General features: G+C 42.1%; 1 protein-coding gene across 6 annotated transcripts in view; it reads right to left on the minus strand.

Moving 5' to 3' along the window:
* astn1 (astrotactin 1) overlaps window positions 1-21,535 on the minus strand; it is a 370,801-nt gene that overhangs the window by 185,365 nt on the left and 163,901 nt on the right. For all 6 annotated transcript variants that reach the window (XM_070974412.1, XM_070974410.1, XM_070974416.1 and 3 more), the window contains 2 exons: window positions 19,293-19,459; window positions 8,329-8,523 (listed from right to left, as the gene is read on the minus strand). In XM_070974412.1, the coding sequence (XP_070830513.1) occupies window positions 8,329-8,523; window positions 19,293-19,459 (362 nt within the window). The remainder of the gene's footprint in view (window positions 1-8,328; window positions 8,524-19,292; window positions 19,460-21,535) is intronic.

Raw genomic sequence — 21,535 nt, forward strand, 5'->3', positions numbered from 1 at the left:
TTAGCGGTCCTGAAGAGGCACTTCGGTGGCCCAGAATGGGGGCTGACACCTGAGAATATGTTGCCGCCTGTTCTGGCTGTGCTCACATCAGGCACCTGCTGGTCTCCTCAGGCTGCAACCTGTTCCAGGCCACCCGGTTGCATATTTAACTGGACTTCACCACTGGCCTACTCCCTTCCCAAGGTAACACTTGATTCTTATCATTGTTGATGTTTTCCGAGACTGCTCACTTTACTGCTCTGCCCAAGCCCCCCCCTGCACCAGAGAAACTGCTGAGATGCTGGTCCAGCACGTGTTCCACCTGCATGGCATTCCGGTGGACATTGTCTCTGACAGAGGCCACAATTCACCTCTGAGGTCTGGAAGGAATTCTGCCGGGTGCTGGGAGCATCCATCAGCCTGTCCTCCAGTCTCCACCCAGTCTAATGGCCAGTCAAGCGAACAAATCAGGGCCTGGAAGCAGCATTAACGTGCGTGTCTGCCTCTAATCCCACTTCCTGGTCTTCATCTTCCTTGGGTAGAATATGCTCATAACTCTCTGGCTAGCTCTGCCACAGGATTAACCCCATTTGAGACCTCTCTCAGATATCTGCCCTCCCGTTCCTGACCCAAGACGAGGAGATCTCTGTTCCTTCTGTTCAACTCCATCTCAACTACTGTTGGAATGTCTGGAGGAGGGCTTGTGTGGCTCTGCTGCGATCGGTGAGAAGAACAAGGGGATCACTGACCACTACTGCAGAGCCCCCCCATGTATAAATCAGGTCAGAAAGTTTGGCTTTCCTTGAAAAATATTTCTAAACCACTTCAGAGGTATAGGATTAGACTGTTAGGGGGACTTGCAATGATACACAGAGCTCCTCTATTCTTCTCTCCCTTTACACCTACACGCTTTCATGTCCTACCAAGGCATGTTACTAACTTAGCTTCTTCCCCAGAGTCTTTGTGTTTTCTCATCTCGCAGGTTCCCATGGACAGTGGTTAAACCTGGATTGTAGATTATAGCTACGTCTCCTGCCATGGCCCTAGCTAACTGCAACTGCTACCACTATTAGTCATACTTCCATTATGAATTATATCCATAGTGCTGTATTATGTACATTTTCCTATCTGTTACTAATACGTACATTTATCACAAACATAAATGTATCATGTATGTATGTACTATGCAACATATACTACATACAGTTAAGAGTCTATTATTAGAGCTTTCACTGTTAGTATGACGGCATTTCTGTCCACCCCTGACCCCTCTCTCTCTCTGATGGCCGTCCACCCAGAGCCTGGTTCTGCCTGAGGTTTGTGCCTGTTTAAAGGAAGTTTTTCCTCACCACTGTCGCCAAGTGCTTGCTCATGAGGGAATTGTTGGGTCTCTGCAGATAAAGAGTCTGTACCAGCTCTATATGGAAAGTGTCCTGTGACAACTTCTGTTGTGATTTGGCGTAATATAAACAAAAACTGAATTAAAAATAAAACTCTTTTTTAATATGCTGCTTTTTTTTTTTTTTTTTTTTTAACTCTCCAATTTCAAATGACCTCTTCCTGTATGATGAGAATGTTTCTTGGCAGTAGCCATATCTGACACCAGATATTAGGTTAAGCAAATAAGATCTAGAGCATCTCAATTACCTTAAATCTATGTTCCTCTCAGATGTGGGCCCTTTTAAGACAAATGCATTGTTATTTAAAGATCTGTGATAAAAGCACTGCACTTTTAAAACACGCACACAGCCAGCAGCCATTAAACAAGTATGAAAAGTCCTCATGGTTCACACTGGTGACAGCTTTCTTGTTAATATACACCACGCATAATATACCATTTGATTCATGCAGTGTTCTGGGCCTGAGCTGTGATAACAAAAAAAAAAAAAAAAAAAAAAAAGGATACACAAATATTTACAAATCACAAACTGTTGCCTTTGGGAAAGTCACAGCTTGAGAACAACAGAAGCCACTGGCTGCAGTAGAAACAGCGTCAAATACCACCATTCAAATGACATTCTATTTGCATGGTCATGGCGTGGCCAGGGGTGCAGCAGTAATTAGAAGCAAATCTGGCTCATAAAAACAATGGAAAGTTAGCTGTTTGTGCTGTGGAACCAAGCTTATCTGCTGATGTGGGTGGGTGGTAAGGCACACAATTGGGATGTCACTTCCTCGTGCATCGTTAGCCTCTGGAGTGGAATCATTTAAAATAATGCAAAACAAAGCTGTTTGTGCCATATATGTGCAATCAACTTGCACTGAAACACAGTGTATTTGCCTCTTACTGTCTCAGTCTCAGAATGATGAACAACGAGGTTGGTTGGGATTTTATCGACACTGGAGTCAAACAAGCAATTCTGCATACATTGAGTTAGTTGAACAAAGCACACAAATTGGGTAATGAGAGAGCCTTTTTGTCGTTTTGCTGAAAACTGCAGTGATTTTTTCCACCTCTGTTAGATGCATGCAATGTAGAATATGGGCTGCAGCCACGTCTGACATTTTTCATTGTTAATACTGCGCGATGTAACATTTACCACCCATCTGGCACTGCAAGCATGACTTATTACATTTTCTTAGAAAACTGCCAAAACTTAGAGTGTTCAAGAAATTTTTTTCTCTTGTGGGTGTGGTGAAGCAGCCACCTGTTTGATAGATCACTGAAACACAAAGTATGAGGACACTTTTGAGGACAGCAACCCTTCACTTTTTTTCAGTTTTCCTCACAATGATCCTCCAGACTGTGTTCCTGCATAAGCTCACAGCTTTCAGTTAGAACCAATCAGAGCTGCCCCACCCTCTCAGACACATTTCATATTTTAATTAACTGACTCAATGAACGTATTCCTCTTGAGGGGGGAATATGGAGGTGTGGTACAGTAAGTTGAGGTGAGCCAAAAAAGCAAGAGGGAGATAAAAAGAGATGCTCACACAAAGTAGTTTGTGCGCGTGTGTGTGTGTGTGTGTGTATGTCTGTGTGTGTGTGTGTGTGCATGCGTGCGTGCGTGCGTGCGTGCGTGCGTGCGTGCATGTGTGTTGGGGGTGTCAGGTGGGACCACAGTCTTAATCACTGATCCCAAGAAGCCACCAGAATGAGAACAAAGGGCACTAAAATATTCATTAAAACCTGCTCTGTGCTTGTCGTGTGAGAGGGGAGGAGGGGAGGAGGAGAGGGAGGACAGTGTAAGGAGTAATGAGAGGAGGTTAGCTTTTTAACATCTCATTACTGGAGTCCACTGGCTCCCACAGAGACAGGAAGATAGAGACCCTGTCACTGAGCTCGGTAATATAAAACCAGATCATATCGTGCCCGGTGCTCCCGAGATGTCACAGGGATAGGACCTCCTTCCTGAGCGTGGATGCTCATATCTCACTCTGCTTTGTAACCAAAATTATCTTGTGCCCTACCAGTCTGTGGCCAAAGACGATGACACGACAGGATTTTACCAACTAGGAAATCAAATAAATAAGCCTCGTGTTTTTGAAATGCTAATAACAAGCCTGCCTGTGAAGCAGGAGGGGAAGCTTCCTGCGCAGGGAGGGCGGGGTGAACTTCCCTTTCCGAAAAACACGAGAAGCATTTCAAGGCTGCTGAGCTTGACAGATGAACCATGAGGGAGCCATGCTGGTTGGAGAGAATCAAACCGGCTCTGTGTCAGTGTGTGTGTGTGTGTGTGTGTGTGTGTGTGTGTGTGTGTGTGTGTGTGTGTGTGTGAGACGACGCTCTCACCAAATGTAGCTGGAAGAGCTTTGCTGTCCAGCAGACTGGGAGTCTGCACACCTGCTGTGGCCAGGTGTATGTGTAAGAGTGTGTGAGCTTCATTTGTGCGCATACCTGAGCGGCCTGCCTATCTTTCCTTGTGTGTGTGTGTGTGTGTGTGTGTGTGTGTGTGTGTGTGTGTGTGTGTGTGTGTGTGTTGCCGGTGGGCACCTGCTCACACCACTTGCTGCTTTCCCTTTTATTCTCCCTCGTTCTGTTGCAGCTCCACACAATCTAAACCGAAAAAAGCATCATTTTTCCCCCATAAATAAAACATTAGCAGTCAAAACTTTGGCTTGGAGGGACTGCGTATATTTTTCGTTTTGTGTGTTGAAAAAGAGTGGAGGGGACTTTGCGTGTGGTAGCAGGGGAGAGAATAAAAGACGAAATGAAGAAAAGTATGTTTTAGAGAGGAAAAGAAACAAATACTGGATAATGGTGCCACTGCAGCTGGAGGAAACTAAAATTCAAAAAGCAAAGATGATGCTATTTGTTTAGAGGAAGAAAAAACAACTCTCTACTGATGATTACACAATATTCAAATTTGACTTTTCATCGTCACTGAATGATGGAGACAGATGCTTTGTGCCACTCCAGAGCAGTGGGGTATGAGGCTTTTGTAGAAGTGCCAGTGAACATGACATAAAGGTTTCTCTCCAGCCCTCCCCTCCGTCTCTCTCTCTGTCTCTTGCTTTGTCTCAAGGGCAAACACTACATCTAATAAGCATGTGGTAGGACAGGCCACAGTGCCGTTTCACTTGCATATTTTACTACTGACTAAGTCAATGACTGCTGAAGGCTGCACATGGCAACTTCGCAAGTTGCAGTGAGAAACAGCAGTATTTTTCTAAAGTTTGAAAGCTTCTCTGACTAGAGGTCATTTAACACAGTGTCAGTTAACTGCTCACTTCTCGGTCCTCAGTGTTGCTGTCTAGTGGGAGTGGAGGGTGTGGGAGTGATAAAGAGATTCAGCCACTGAGTCTGGTGTTCAGGACAGTCTTTTCAAAGCCTCAGAGACTTCCCAAAAGAAGAATTACTTTTCAGCCAATAAATCAGCTGTACTGCATTGCATTGAAAAAGGGAAGAACTCTCTTCCCTCCTGCTGTTTTTTAATATCTGAAGAGTACACCAACAATTTAGTTGATGGCGCTTGCAAGAAACACATGTCTTAAAAAAAAGGTCAAAGCCCAGATGTCTTTACTTCTCGTCCCTTGTATGAGTCAAGCTCCAGAAGTGCTGGATCCTACGTTTGCCGTGATTATAGTTTTCTGCTTGCTGGTTCCATTTTGGATCCAGTTCTCTGGCACTAACAAATCTGGTTAAAATGACAAAAATTACCGACATCAGATTATGAGTAGTGTGAGCAACTTTTCTGCTGATTGGTCAATGGGCCGCTCACACCATGACATCTGCACTCACCAAAGACTGTTAGTACAAGAAGAGACAAATCACTGTGGAACACCACTCAATGACTGGGAGTGCTTTGATTGAGAATTTGGATCAAATAGGTGGATTTCATTCAAAATACAGATTCAATAAAATGCTGTTGAACCTCAACCCTACCCATAATGCAACCCAGCAGTGTCTGTTCTTAGACCCGACCCTAGGTTGACTAGTAAATTGAAATGAGTGTTCCTTCAACAGTTACCCCGCTGAATATGTAACATTTCCTGTGCTACTGCAACATATTGCAGAGTCTAATCAGATACAGGGCTTTTTTTCTACTCCAGGATATTTGAAATACAGCACTGCAATATGTACCTCATTTTACATTGAGCTGTCTAAGCATCCGTTTGATACTGACCAGCAGCACAGTCATTCTTGCTGTGCAACATTAAATCTGACATTTAGTTTCCTTGGGGACAGATTTACCACCACGTACCAGACAAGCATCGCCAGAGGCTGTCTTTCACATGTAGCAAACTGTTTTATTAGCATTTTTAGTTTTGAAATAACTCCATCTATAGATCGAGTGCCCCGCTGACCTCCCTGACGGGATCTTCTGCATTCAGCTGCAATGCTCTCTTCCCGTAACTTTTGTTCAGTTTACATTCAGATGTTCATCTGGTCCAATTAGGTTCAATTTCAGCACACTGGCTCCTGGTCAGTTTTAATTCATTTGCTGCCATCTCTTATAATTACGCCTTGCATTAACCATGCCTCCCAAAAGAGTCTCCCTTCCTCTTCCATCACCTCATCTGCACAGGAAGCATTTGGTGCTCTTCACAGTCTGCCTCCGACCTCGCTCTCCATTCGCGAGCACTTTCAAATGAGATCAGAGAATTTGAGGTTTAGATTCTTGATGATATTAACTTTCCTGCTTTACCCGCCCCTCCCTCCCCATGACTCCACCGGTGGATCCCTAAGTGGGTGAGCTGCCTCCGGGCAATGGAATCCATGCACGGCCCAAATTAAATTCCTGGGCTGCAGATGACTTTGCTGACCTTCTGGCTTCCTGAGTTCAGTGGAAATGATTGCAGCATGCGGACAGTGATAATTAACCACCTTCAAAGTAGTCTACTATCCACATCAAACCCTGTGCAAATCATGAAAGGAACGCGGCATCTCTTTGGACCTGTGTGGCTTAATATTCATAAGCCTTTCCAAAGTGGTGATGGCCGTTTTTTTTTAGTATTCCTCCTCCTCAGAGTATTTGCCTGAGATTAGAGGAAATGTGTTTTATAGAGGACAATCCCTGGCAGCGGTAGGCTTTACTATCATGCTTATCTTTTTTTTCATTGGGAAAGAACTGACAGAAAACCAACCTGAAGCTCCTTGCCCCATTATGAAATAACCTTTAAATATACTGATTCAATCAGATATGCTTTTACAACCTGTGGAGACACATCTACCTCCTAATTATCTATGCACTACATTGTCTACATTGTACCATTGAGTGATTGAAGACATATAGCAACCTGAGAGAGTGCTTTGGACAGAAACACCACCGTCAATAGTAAACAGTAGTGTTGTGTAGGGGATTTGGACCCTATTCAGTGCATCGCAATTGTCTGAATGTAAATTAAATATGAGACAGCAAGCGTTGCAGTGAAAGACATCTGACTGAATGCCTTATTGTTTGTGCACTTGCTTTTCAATAAGCATAGGATAAGTAAACAGCACGTACAGTCAGTATGTACCCAACACATAACACTAACATTATTGGATTGTTCTGTGAGGCTCTGTAAGTGAAGCAGGGCTCAATGTTTTCCGAAGGTTTTAGAGATTTTACTCTACAAGTGTATCACTTGTGGGAACATATCACTTGCTTCACAAGAAAAGCCGTGGCAGTCAAGTCTGATTTTAAAACAAAGAGCTGCTGATAATCATAAAACAGAGTTTATTCATTTTTTATGTTATTCTTTCATGGTTGTTAGATTATGTGGTTCCAATTTTAAGTAGAACAAAAATTCCCCTTTAAAGTAAAAACTGCCTCATTTGATGCTCTGTTTTTCAGCTTATCTTCTTACCACTAAAAATTGTCTGTGTGGTTTTACTGGACCTTATGGCCATCTCTATTGTGCTCAACTGAAGGTATTACTGTGTGCGGCAGCAGCTAAGGAAAATCTGTCACACCATTTCTGAGTGTTATCTTGTGGTCACAGGAGCATTGTTATAGGAGGCTTAGTTGTAACGTGCTCCATGTGTTGAATGCACATCTGCTCAGATCCTTTTGACTGTGCTGACACATCTGTGCTGGCCTTTCCAAACAGTGATTTTAAGGACCAGACCTGGAGACCGTCTTTATACTGTACCATTGCAACCGGTATTAACATGCAATCTTCAGGTCCATATGATATCTGGATAATGGCATCTGATTACGACAGGCGCATCATTGTCACTGTAGGTGGCGGTAGTGACACTAATTGCTATAGGCTTGATGGTGCTGACTGTAACTCCACAAACAAGGATTGAAGAGCCTCCAATGTGCACAATGTACTGTCACAACAACCTCACTATAAGTTTGAAGGTGTATAACATCTCCCAACTTTTTCATACTTCCTCACTTTCCTTTTTGAGGCAACTAAATTCAGTACTTTAAGACTTTTCAACACCCGCTCACACACTGCTGACATAAACCAGCATGCTTGTTATTGTGACTCAACCAGCAATGGTGGACTTGACAACATGCATGCCTGTCCCGGGTCAAGCAAACAGTGCTGCTGTATGGGCTCAACTTGCAATGGGAGGGGTCCTACGTAGTTCTTGCCATGTTTGTTTGAGAGAGCAGGAAGAGCCGAGGGGAAGGAGGACTGTCTGTTGAACAGGTTGCGTTTACATCTGGCTCAGGTCTGGTCACAACAGAGCCACATCACCAGTCCAGTAGTGTTTTGATGTGTTCTGTGTGCCTTGACACGATTAAATTACATGTGTTTTTCCTCTGTTCAGGAACATGTTAATACCAAATGTAAATCTTAATCCACATCCGCACTTGAATGGAGAATGATGGCAAAAACAGTTCCATCATGGATATCGCCACAGTGGGAGCCAAAAGTCTGAACCCTGCCAAACTGTTCCCCTGCTGAGGTACAAATGGCAGAACAATGTCCCACATGCTCCAATTCACAAACAGCTTGTGTGTTTACCTGAATGTGGCCTTGAGGATCTGTCCTGAGGTGCTCTCTTTGGTGTGGTTGTTGTATCCGTAGAAAAGGTCTCCGAACACAGTCTGGTTAGCGGGGATGTCCACTGCTTCCGCACAGTCTAATCCCTCGGTGCAGGCCTCAGACAGTGGCAGGCACGACCTCCCATCTGGACCACGTTTGTAGTCCTCGATGCACCTAAAGTTAGAGGGGTTTAGGTCATTTCATTGATTCATATATTTCCATCCTTTCTTTCTGAGAACTGTGATGTATATAATTAATTATTATCCCTTTACCATCTATTATTTTGCTTGGTTCTCCATCTCTACTCTTGTATTTTCTGAATTCCTTTTACTGTAGTAGAACGGGAAAATAATTTGTATGCAAAGAGCACCAGAGCAATTTAAGGTTGAAGTTAATTATGTTTAGAATTTTGTGTGAAATAACAGGTGCTGGTTAGTCTGCCAATTTTCAAACTGTTAAGCTGTCATTTAAACAGTCAGCCATACCAGAGGAAGCTTCTCTCTCTTGGCGAGTTTAAAATGATTATGGAGGATCACATAGCAGATAAAAGGATCAATAAGATGCTGTCTCTGATGTGCACGGCTAAATTTTATTTGGGCTTGGCTCCTGCTTCGACTGCTTGACTACAGTGAGACTGCTCAGCCTGTGAAATGAATTTCAACTCGGCAACTTGCATGTGATTTTAGAATGTATGACTGTTTTGGAGTAAAATAAAAATGTATTACTTGTCTTTCTTCAAGTAAAGATTTTTAACATGTTTTATACACTTTAATGCATATCTATCCAATAGTAAAAGAAAGCAGTTAGTGTGATCGATGACACTGATGCAGTTTCAACTCGTGTTTTTGCCACTGGATAAAGATTACAACATAAAAAATACAATACATAGTGATGCCTGAGAGGGCCTGCAGACTGTATACTTAACTGCAGATATGTTAACCAGAAGTAACTCCATTTTTATTTATGATTTTTATTCATAACCACAACTGAATGAGTGGAATTTTAAAATCAAAATAGCTGCAGTTTCAACTTGAACTTACATGACCACTTGTGACAAGTGATAGTTTAAACTGGCGGCGACAACTGTCACTTAATTCTGTTAGTTGAGAGAGACAAAGAAACTTTTAGCTGTTGCTCAATATGCTCGCTCTCCAGCCGAAATCTGTATGACAGTATGTATTATGTTCTATTTTACTATTATGTACTATTTAGCTATTATGTCCCATTATTATGTATTACTGTATGTACAATCAGCCAAAGATAGTTCTGTAACCTGTAACTATTCTGTAGCCTTTCCCACGTTGAGTATAGGGCTGTGCCCTTCTGTTCAAAAACACCAACAGAGCAGCCGCTTGTTCTATATAAAACATATAAATTATGGTTGATGAACAGTTTTATGTGTCTGTCTATAATTCGTAAACAAATGATATCGTACTTCTATGCCTAAAACCTGAAAAGTTCTGAATCTGAATGTCTGAACTCCTGTTCTTATGCCTCAAGTCCGTTTTCTTGTTTTTTCCCGTGTGCCTGAAAGCATCATGAACAGACCCAGAGGGAGGACTAAAGCTGCTGGTCTGACAACAAGCTGCTCACATTACATCTCTTGTGCAGACTGCAACGTTAACATTAACCTACAACAACAGCGCAGAGCAGAAAACAGCAGCACTGGAGGTCACCAATCTGATTTGATCCTATTTGTGTAAAGCACACATTTGAGATAATGTCTGGTTCAAGGTCATCGTCTTTAATAGTATGTAGATGCAAATACAAGACTGTAGTTTGAATAGTGAAAATATTTGCAAGTTAAATCACAATCTCAATATTCATGAGAAAACTTCCCGATAATTCAATCCAGCACTAATCATTAATCAACCAGTCCTCATGTGATAAACATGGATACAGACATCGTACTGCCACAAACGCTATGCAAGTACTACAAGTGCTGCAAACATATTTACAAGCAGACTGTCAGCAGTCAGGAATACTGATTTAATCCATGTGATTGAACGGTTATTTCGAGATATTGTTGACTACATTTTCACTGGGTTCAAAGTATGTGCAACCAAAACCTCACAACTCAGTGTAGAATCAGTAAAGTCAATTCTACTCAACTGGCACAAAATCCCCCATCTCAAAAAAAAGGGAGCTGGAATCCAAACACAGAGTCCTCTCAAGACTCTTTCATATTGATGATGTTTTGACATCTCTGTGTAGAATACACTCTGTAAAATGAATCAAAGGCAGGCGAAGTAGAGGGAGAAAAATGGGGATAGGGCGTTAAAGAGAGAAAGATAATCTGCCAGGGATTTACACAGAGACACGCTCTCTCCTGGATGCCAAATGTCGCAAAGCTAATGCCAGTCTCCAGTGGGACCCGTAGAGGATTAGACACATCTGCACCATGAGAAAGTGACAACAACAAAATGCTTTTGCTGAGAGTGAAATGAAACATGATGTTGAATGTAAAGACGACAGCAAGAAACAAAAGCTTGTTATGTTCAATTAAAAAACTGCTGTTTACGAGATCTGGTGATGTTTTCACAGAGGAGATCAAAAATCTCTTGTCAAACATGGCAGATTTCCACATCCATACAGTACATATTTGTACATGCTGGTGATTACACCACTGTATGGCTGCCAGCTGCAGAAAACAACTCTCAGAAAACTACTCCTACAACTCCTCCATAACAAACAGGAGTGTGAGGAAGATGTCAATCAGTGTGTGCACGTCCACACAGTCCAGAGAAGAGGTCTAATCAGCCTAATAAATGAAAACACCTGTGGGGCTGGACCCTGGCCATGTAGATTATATGAGGCAGGTCTCCAGATACACAATCTAACCTTAATCTAATAGAACCTTTTGACTGTAGTAAGTGGCCTGTTTTCACTGAAGACATTTGGACATGTCACAGCAGAAAAAGAGGTGTACATTATCTATCTATCTATCTATCTATCTATCTATCTATCTATCTATCTATCTATCTATCTATCTATCTATCTATCTATCTATCTATCTATCTATCTATCTATATATATATAGAGAGAGAGAGAGATAGATAGATATATAGATATAGATATATATACACATGCCAGAATCCTCTCTCCTGTTCAGTTTCAAGGTCTGTGCATGCTGACCCACTGTCACAGTTTACTGGGCCACTTGAACGCAACTGAGCCATCATTAATGTGGTGAGTAACACCTGTGCTTTTCCTGCTATGACGAGTTGAAATGCCTGCTGTGGAAAAGTATTATCTATTTTATCATATCGCAGTATACTGTATTGTGACAATCCTTACCTTCTTGTGTTGTTTTATGAAATTCATGTCATTAGATAGAAAATGTGTTTCTGAGTCTCAATGTAAGTGCATTGGTTGGAACCCTGTAATCTATGAAGGATGTGGAAATCATGAGAATGTTATGCCCAGGAATGTAGGTGGAAATAAACAAGCTGCCATTACTGTAGCGGCGTCTCACTTGACTCATCTTTCATGATGCTGTATATAGTAAATGTATGCAAAGGTTTCACTTTGTTCACCCCTTCTGTTCTGCTCCAGCAAAGAAACATGGCCAGAGGAGGTCTGTAGAGGAGGCTAGAATGGAATATAGTCATCAGAATGTATACATGTGAGTCAGACAAATCCAGCCTTAAATTTTACCTGCAAACCACCAAACCATGTTGTGCTGTGTTGTTATTGGCTGCTGCAGCAGCGGTGTCAGAATGTTTGACTAAAATGTGCACCAAGAGATCATAGATTTGATTCTATCTCCATAAAATGCTAATTCTGCCACTCTCTCTAAATGTTTCCTGGCCACAAAATACAGAATTTGACTTTTAACCACTTGTAGTTTGATTTTTGTTGAATTATGCCTTTCACCTGCTTAAAATGCAAGGCATCATAGTCTGAACATTTGTTGGCAGATCATCACATCCCAGCAAATTTCGTATGAAACCTAATGCTGGCTAGGGCTAAGTACACCGAACTTTCACATGCATCCTGTGGAGTTCGGGCAAAGTAGTAAAGTTAATGTTATTTTCCCCCAAAGCTCGTGACATAGCCAAAGCCAGACAAGTGTTTTACGACTGAATGACATTAAAATCCAGTTCATGTGTAAGATCAACTTGTCTTTGACACTTGAGCAACAGTGGCCTCCCGAAAAACATGGATATTCTTCAGCTTTGAAGATTAATACGGAACTTAAAGAAGCAGGAAGTGAACAGCATTGTCTAACTCTTGTCTTCTGTGTATGGAAGTAGAAAAGTAGAAAAAAATTGTATGTATCTGAACTTTGCAGAAGTGTCCTGCACGAGCAACAACATAAAGAAAAAGTAGGTTGTGCAAGTATAAACGAGCACTTTTCAGATATTTTTGCATAACTTGCATTAACGGTGTACATCCCCGTCGGCCGATGCTGCAGCAGCATGCGCTCCCACACACTGTGGTTTGCAGACATTGCATCCACAGGTCCTCTTCCTCATCTCTGGAGATTTCAATCATGCTTCCCTGTCCTACACTCACCCACCTTCACCCAGTATGTTAAATGCAATACCAGAGACAACAGAGCACCTGACTTACTGTATGCTGTGAGGGAATTTTCTATCACAGGCCTTCTGTATTAAGGCGCCCAAAAGTCTCAGGGTTGGATAACACAGAGGCCTCAGACAGAGACACAACATAATATTTGGAGGCCATTCTAGCAGACAGCAGATAGGAAGTCTCTCCTCGTGAGGTAGCCAAGGTCTTGCAGATAAACTGTATAGACTGACATTTTAAGAGAATTAGGTCAAAAGTGTCCTCAGTTAGAGGGATGGATGTCAGGGCATACGTAAGTATGGTATGAGCTATTGTTTGGGCTTTGACTGTCCAATAGAGTACCAGAAATGTAGAAGGAGGGTGCAGAATATCCATAATAAGGAAATAGTGCAAGGAATAGAAGGGGAAACATGTGACATTGGGGGTATTAATACACCCCATTAGATCGGACATCTTCAGAGTTTGGTGTGGCACTACCTTGTTTCATTTGTGGACATTGTGTTGCTCATCAACTTCTCCTTGATGCATCAAGCCTGCAATAAATACCTCTGCATAACACATCTGAAGTCTCCTGGTGAACTCCCTCCTTCAGCTCACAAGAATTTCCACCACAATTTTGGCGTCACGAACAGGATCTCAACATAACAAGACTGGTAAGTGCAAATTAGAGTTTTCTTTGCTTTGCCTTGCCATGTCTGTGTTTGACGAGATTAAAAAGAAACTGTATTTGATTCGAACTAATCTGTGAACCTCCGGGCCTTTACAAGATCAAAAAAAATCAGTGTCTGTGCAGTATCAGCTGGACTGTGAGTTCAGCAGGACACCTGGCTAATTTGTCTGGGAGTGTTGTTTGGAGCGAATGTGCCATACAAACTTCCCAGTAGATGTTTAATCAATAGTGCTAAAAGGTTCTGAATTGTAAAAAATTAGGTGAGCTAATGTGACTGGATTCAATGTGGTTTTAAATTCCTAAGGAGTCGTACAAGGTTTGAAGAAGCTCCTTGAATTGAAAATGATAATGTTAGTGATCAGTTGGTGACAGTGAATAAATATTAGTGAATACGGTGGTCTCTGGGGCAACTCTGGATTGCGCCCTGTTGGGCAGATAAGGCCCACAGTGAGATTACATCCATGGGAAGACGTTCTGGGGCGGCTGAGAAATGCTTGCTTCGGTGTAATCAAGAGATGTGGTAAATCTGTATCTGTACATAAAAAGAGAGAGTTTGGTGTGGCACTACCTTGGTTCACTTGTGGACATTGTGTTGCTCATCAACTTCTCCTTGATGCATCAAGCCTGCAATAAATACCTCTGCATAACACATCTGAAGTCTCCTGGTGAACTCCCTCCTTCAGCTCACAAGAATTTCCACTACATATGCAAACACTAAGGATGCTTCCAGCTCGTCACCTTTCCCCCAGCCAGGCCGTTCTGATCACAACCTGGTTCATCTGCCCCCTGCAGACACAGGAAGCTGGAGGAGCACTGAAAACCATCTCAGGCCACAGCAGTGACAGCGGGAGGGGCCCAGAATCTGGAGAACGGTAATGGGCAAATGAATAATCTGTTTTTCAATATATTTGATTCTACACCTGCCCAGACCTGAAGCCCTTACTTGTCCACTTCTCTTTACCTTCCCCCTCGCAGCATCCCTGACACCAGCAGCACCCTCTTCACACCATTTAACCCCGTGCACTCCACATCACAGACTACATTCCACTCCCCCCAACTCACTCAACAGAAGCCACTCCCCAGTCTCTCCCCCACCAGCCTCTCCATAACAGCAGATCAGGTGAGGAAGGGGCTCAGGAAGATGAAGGCAAGGAAGGCTACAGGCCCGGATGGTGTCAGCTGCAGACTGCTCAGAGCCTGCGCTTATCAGCTCTGCAGGGTCATTTTGCACATCTTCAACATGAGCCTCTGTCTGGAGAGAGTTCCAGCCCTGTGGAAAACTTCCTGTGTGGTTCCAGTCCCTAAGACTGTGCATCCCAGAAAGCCAAGCCGTGGACAACCAACCATACCCCCTGCCTGGGACGGTGAGGGGCTTAAGCAGCTCCTTCACTAACAGACTGCTGTATCCACTGTAAGACAAAACACTACAGCAGTTCCTTCTTTCCAACAGCCATCAGACTGTTTAACTCCAGCATCATTTAATGTGGCACTGTCTTGATGTTGTTTCCCATGTCAACATCACAAACCTCCTGTTTTCTGCACTACTGTTATTTATGCTGACATGTGCTCACATCCACTACAGTTTGTGCATTTTTTTTACTGTGTTGCAGACTTTTTCAACTGTACAAAAGTACAAACACTATTTATTATCCATCCACTCGTGCAATTCATTGTTCGTTTTATGCAACAGCACTTCTCAAGTGCAAATGATTGATTGAGTTGATTTTTTTATGTTTTATCCTGTATCCTATTTATCTTTGATCCTTCTATGCCACTGTTTTTGCCTATTTTTAATACTTACTGACTGTAACAACTTAATTTCCCCGACCTGGGACCAGTAAAGTTTTATCTATCTTATCTTAAAAGATGTCATTTGAGAATTTCAGGCAGTACTTTGTGTTTGTGTATTCTTCCCATATCATTTCAAGTATTAAAAATGTTCCCCTCTGGAGTTTATACAAAGACTAGGGAAAAGTATTGAGGCCACATACAAAAATCATTCATTTCTCTGCCATTATTGTGGATTTATATTCAAAAGTTGACAGCTTTCATCAGGAAATATCTCTAAGCAGACTTGAACTCAGCAGCAGCCTCTTACAGAATATGAACTAGCTGGTTTAAATCTAGTCCAATATCAGACAATTGGCAGCTTTAAAGGGCCACAGTTTTACAACCAATCTTAGTTTGACAACATCCTCCATCATGGTCTCATTCTCCTCCACCTGCTCTTAATCAGGGGACAACTTGAAGTTGTCACCCACACTGCAGAGTGAGTGACTCACTATCAATTATCCTCTATGAAGGAGAAGCCTGGTATAAAGAAATAAAGCTAAAAAATAAAGTCATCATACTTGTCAGCAGGGACACTGGAAAGCAGTCAGAGTTTGGGGTGCAGGGAGAAAGTCAGCCCGTGTGACCCACCACGAGAAAACCAGCAACAACTCGGCCCAGCGCAAGTTGTGAAAACAAAGAAAATTCAATTCTTTTTAAAAATGAGTGATTTTGGTTTTTTTTGCAGAATATGTAAGTTGAAATCATGAAGAAGCCACTCCATGTTTCAAATAACAGTATTGGGGGCCTTAAAACCATAAACTTTGTATTTGAATTTGGGTTGTTTTAGAGGAAATTCTCGGTCCTGGTTGGGGGTGTGGCGATTCAACAGTAAATTAACATACTGGCTTTCTTTGGCTATTCACAGCTATTCACGTGCTTCTGTTCTTTTTTTGGCCAATCAGCTGCAGGTTAAAAGGGAACCACATGGCTACTTATGCAGCTTCTGGTTATGCTGATGGCGATCTCACTTCTGATTCTGAACCCGAACTAGAAGATGAAACTGAAGAAATCGCCGAGAGCGACTGCATTAGACTGGAGAACATCCTTAATCTACAGTTGACCTTAGCTGAAGATGAAGACGATGAAGAATACAAAGGGGAGTAGTAGTAGTGATGGTGGCGCATACGGACACAGCGGCTCCTCTCTGTCCTGATAATGTGGTGTCTACATGTTTGTCTTCGTCGGTGTGTTCGAGTGATTTTATGTTTTCGTCGCGCTTGTTTGTCCCAATGTGCACATACAGCTGTGGGATTCTTTTTGACATCGGCAACACAGCAATCTGCAAATTAAACCTGGCACGCACTAAGCAGTTACTCCATCTTGGCCTACTCTGGCGGCCCGTTTAAACACCGACCCCCACTACTGCAGCGCACCCGCAGAGGAAGCGCCGCAGGCGGTGCGAGAGGAGACGGAAGCGGGGAAAGCACGGGGATATCCAGGCTAGGCTAGCAGCAAATCCACACAAGCCGGCTATATCATCTATTGTACTCGCCAATGTACGCTCCTTGGACAACAAACTTGACTATATACACCTGAGATCAACCCAGCAGACAGTGAGAGTGCTGTGTTTTCTTTTTTACGGAAATATGGCTCAATAGCAGCATACTGGACTCCTCCATCCAGCTGGACCGGCTAACACGCTACGGCTCACACCGCGGCGGCGGAGTCTGTGTTTACATCAGGGATGCTTGGTGTCAAGACGCTGTGGTGATTTGTAGACGCTGTTCACCCCTGGTGGAGTTTATGATCATCAAGTGGCGGCCTCTGTTAATGTCCTGTACATATAGCAACATTGACAATAAAGTTGACTTGACTTGACTCATTCATCACAGAGTGACAGAATTTATTTTATTTTATTCAATATTAGAAATAAGTATCTACATTTGCTCCTTCTAACTAAGTATAATACCTTTCTTGTTTTTCATTTTTATTCAGGGGCTTTTTGCAACAAAAGAATTTCCATTTCCATTTGATAACCATTGTGCAAACTACTACAATAGTTTGAACAATGGTTAGGGGGTTGGACTTATGTAAATGAGATGCAATGAGCAGCACTGTTGGTTCCCCTGGTAGGTGAGAATCTTTCAGGCTGGATTTCTCAAAAAACTAGTTTGAGGAGTGCCTACATTCAAATGGCCACATCTTCCTCAAATATTTTCAGATTTCCATGTGTTAGACATCATTGGAAAGCTTAGAAACTACACTTTCAGAATCTAATAACTGAAAATGCCCCACGGGAGACTTGTTGCTGGTTTTCTCGTGGCTGGTCCCATATAATGACCTCATAACTAAATGCTGGGCAGCATTCATGGTTTTTGCTTTAATTTGAGGATAATTTTTTTGATATATTTTATACTGATTTCACGCCACAACAGACAAACACAAGTGTGAACACTAACATACTGTATGTCAAAGCTACTGATACTGATAAAAAAACTGATGTTTTTTTAATTATCTTAAGGGGTTCTGTAGCCCCCTCAGCACCCATATACCCCACCTGCATGCCTGTCATTTAAAAGCAAGAGGACCAACAACCATAAAATTTCTCCCAGCTCTCCAAAGGTTGCTTTCTAAAAGTCTGTTTGCTCTGTTCAAAGCAGTGGGGCACTGATGCATTTTTTCATTTGCTTTCCATGGGCCAGTTTAGGCTTAGCTTCACCCTAACCAAGCAAATATATTTCATTTATTTAGTAAATAGAAAATCTACTTCCTCTGTATATGGATTTTGTATTGAATGACACTGGTGGACGTGAGCAGCACACACTAAGCACCATGCGGGCAAAATGTGTCTTATGGATAATTCTTTAAGGTTTACTCATGAGACTAGCGAGAAGTACCATTGAAAAGCGTTTTTTTTTTTTTTAGGTTGTTGTTTGAAAGGAGTTTTTTTTGGTGGTTTGTTAAGACTTGTGAGGAAGTCAAGCTTGATCTTGATCTACCGCATTTAGAATGAAGCATATATCCTAAAGTATTTCTATGAAACAGCTGACTCGAGGTTACATTTTTTTCAGCATTGATTTGGAGTGATGTGTTAGACGGTCCTCTCAGCAGAACACCAAATGAGGGGATGTGTTCAGAATGCTGTTCATCCCTCAGGGGAGTTCTAGAAATTTGGAGACACAATGACAAAGAGCACTGAAGCAGGTCCAGAGGCTCATGGTAGCCCAGTACCTCTCTAATACCTCTTTGGTTTGTCCCTTTAATTTATCAACCACCACCTTTTAAGCATGATTACAGATCATAGTGTATATGTATGGGATGTGCACTAGCTTCCTACTTCCGACTAGTGTCCTAGCTTCCCATGGTTCATCCTGGTCAAAATATGTCAACATTGATCCAGAAATTCCACCGAGCACGTCTGCATTGCATTCTGGCTGCAGCATGCCCGCCAAAGCTGACTCCGGCCACTCCAGACGATTCCACGAAAAATGCATTTCAGAAGCGTCTCTTCGCTCTGCTCCATGGAGAATACGCGCCTCATTTATTTTTGACAGAAGCCTAATCATCAAGCTGGACAGAGCAGATTGCACCACAGAGGAAGTCAGAGGCAGGAATGGCACAGAAAATCTGGTCAAGTTTCAAAATAAAAGACCCTTTGCAGATTCCTGATTGTAAATCAACAACAAACAGTAAAAACAGGCAAAAAGGAAACCCTACACATCTGTGATGCTGGGATATAAAGCCATGCACAGGGCGTTACAGAAAGGTGCTGCAGCCGTAAAGCGTCACAGCCATGCCCAGTGGAATCTCCGGGTTAGCACCTGTGAACAGTTATATCTTAAAGAATTGGTTTGTTTTACCAAATAAAAACTTCAAACGTTTGTGATGATAGGACTCAATGTAACAGTCACTAAACAGAATAATAATAGTAATTTAAGATGTAAAGCAGTGATCTGTTCTTTCTTACCCACAGAACATCTGGATGTTGTAGAGTGTCGGGTCATCCTCTAGAGGGGCCAGCTGCTGGAGACACAGCTGCTCACATCCTCCATTGAAACCGTCGGAGCAGTCGATGCCGATGTGGTGGTCGTAGCACCCGGTCCCATCCTTCATAGGACTCAACCCTGGAGGGCACTGTGGGAGGAACAAGTGCTTTTAAATTACTGATATTAGCAATTACAGATTTCTACTTCATTTTGGGAGACATTCTTAGAGCTACCTAAACAGTGAGAAGCTGCCACATTAACACTAATCCCAGATGGGACAGGTAAACAGACCCGATAACATCTGTGCCACAGAATGGAAACAGTCAGATTTCTGTTCCCATTAGTGCAGCCTGTGTGAGCACTGAGCTTAGTCTGTAAAACTGCACACGGCATCATTTTTTATGCAAAACTCTCATATTATCAGCATAAACAGCAAGAAGCTTCAACAGAAGGAGCAATGGTACAGAAAACAAAATGTCTGCAACCCAAAAGCTGCTTTTTGAGCTTTGACCTAAGCTTCGACTTTGGCTACGGCTTGTTCATGATCCTCATTAGGACAGGCCGGTGATGCAAATTTAAAGAGCTACTCTAACTCCTCAAACCTTGTCCCAACAATCAGTAGCTATGGGCCCTTCTAAGCAGCTGCCTAACACTGTAATAATTAAAATAATTAATGCCCACAAAGCAAGAGAAGGCTAAGAAGAAGAAAGCGTTTTCAGGTAGCTGGTCCCTCTGATCATAATGTAATTGAGACATGCCAGTTAACGGGAGAGAACTGCATGTTGGATCGCTAGAGAGGCAAATGAAACACAAGTTTGACTGTAAAAGACCTTCAGGAAGATTTCTCAGACTCTGAAGTGGTGGCGCACTGGCACACCTGCACAAATATGGCCTTCATGGAAGAGTCATTACAAGAAAATCTTTCCTGTAGTGCTCAACACAAAATTCTGTGTCAGAAGTTTTGCAAAGAAGCATCTTAATAAGCCTGATGCATTTTGGAAACATCTGGTGGCCTGATGAGGTTACAACAGAACTTTTTGGCAACAATGACCAAATGGTATGTTTGGAAAAAAAAGGTGGATCAATCATATTTTGGGCTTGTGTTGCAGTCAGTGGCACTGGGACATTTCCATTGTAGAGGAAAGAATGGATTCAATTAAATACCAACAAATTCTAGTAAAATGTAGATTTAAAAAAGATCAATCATTTGAACATGAACTGTTTACTGACAGCAGTTTTAAGAAGTGTTCCTGAACCCATCTAGTAATATCCTTTACAAAATCATGTGTTCACAAAGGTGTTTTTTGGAGCATTCCACAACTTTCCCAGTCTTTAGTTGCTCCACTTGTTTGAAATATGTTGCTGCATCAAATTTCGATATCCAAAAAAATCAATGAAGTTGATCAGAAAAAAAAACAAAACATTAAATATATCATCTTTGAACTATTTTCCATAGTACATGTACAGTACAGTACTCATCACATTCTGTTTTATGTTTTCTACAGCGTCCACACCATCATTGTTGTGTAACTGTATATTGGTCTTGACTGTTTATGACCTGATAATGGGTTAAAAGGGGCAAACCAAAAAGAGTTCAAATCATCCTGGGAACATGGATGTCTGTACCAAATTCGGTGACAACCCATGTAATAGTTGTTGCAATATTTTAAATCAAAACCACAAATCAACCTTATGGTGGCCCTAACAGGTTATTCTCTGGGGACCACAAATGCCTGTACAAAATTCCTGGGTTATCCATCCAAAGGTTGTTGAGGTAAATCAGTTACTGTTCCATGTGTTATGGTATTATTGTGTCTTACTGCAAGACCAATGCATTGCTCCTGCCCCTGCTTAACTCATTAAATGTTCAGCCACGGTAGATAAATTCTATATCGTGTAATCAATACTCACAATTCACAACAGGAGTTTTTAAATCGTTTCTTTTATACATTAGATAAAAAGAGCCTTTGCATAGCAGTACCATTTGATTATTTACTGTGACACAGGGAATGACAGGAGCAGTGATGAAATGGCAGACAACCAGTGTCATCTATAATGAAACCCTTTTAAAAGGATTCTTGTTCTGGTGAGGTGGATGAGGCAATACTGCAGGTCTGAATTTCAATTTCCATACCATCCAGAGAGGATGGTCTACATTTGATTAGAGAAATGAAATCCTTTAGTTTTGCTGTGTGTGAAACAGCAATGGCTGTCACAGATTAAC

The sequence above is a fragment of the Chaetodon trifascialis genome, chromosome 11 (assembly GCF_039877785.1).
Source record: "Chaetodon trifascialis isolate fChaTrf1 chromosome 11, fChaTrf1.hap1, whole genome shotgun sequence".
Classification (NCBI taxonomy): Eukaryota; Metazoa; Chordata; class Actinopteri; order Chaetodontiformes; family Chaetodontidae; genus Chaetodon; species Chaetodon trifascialis.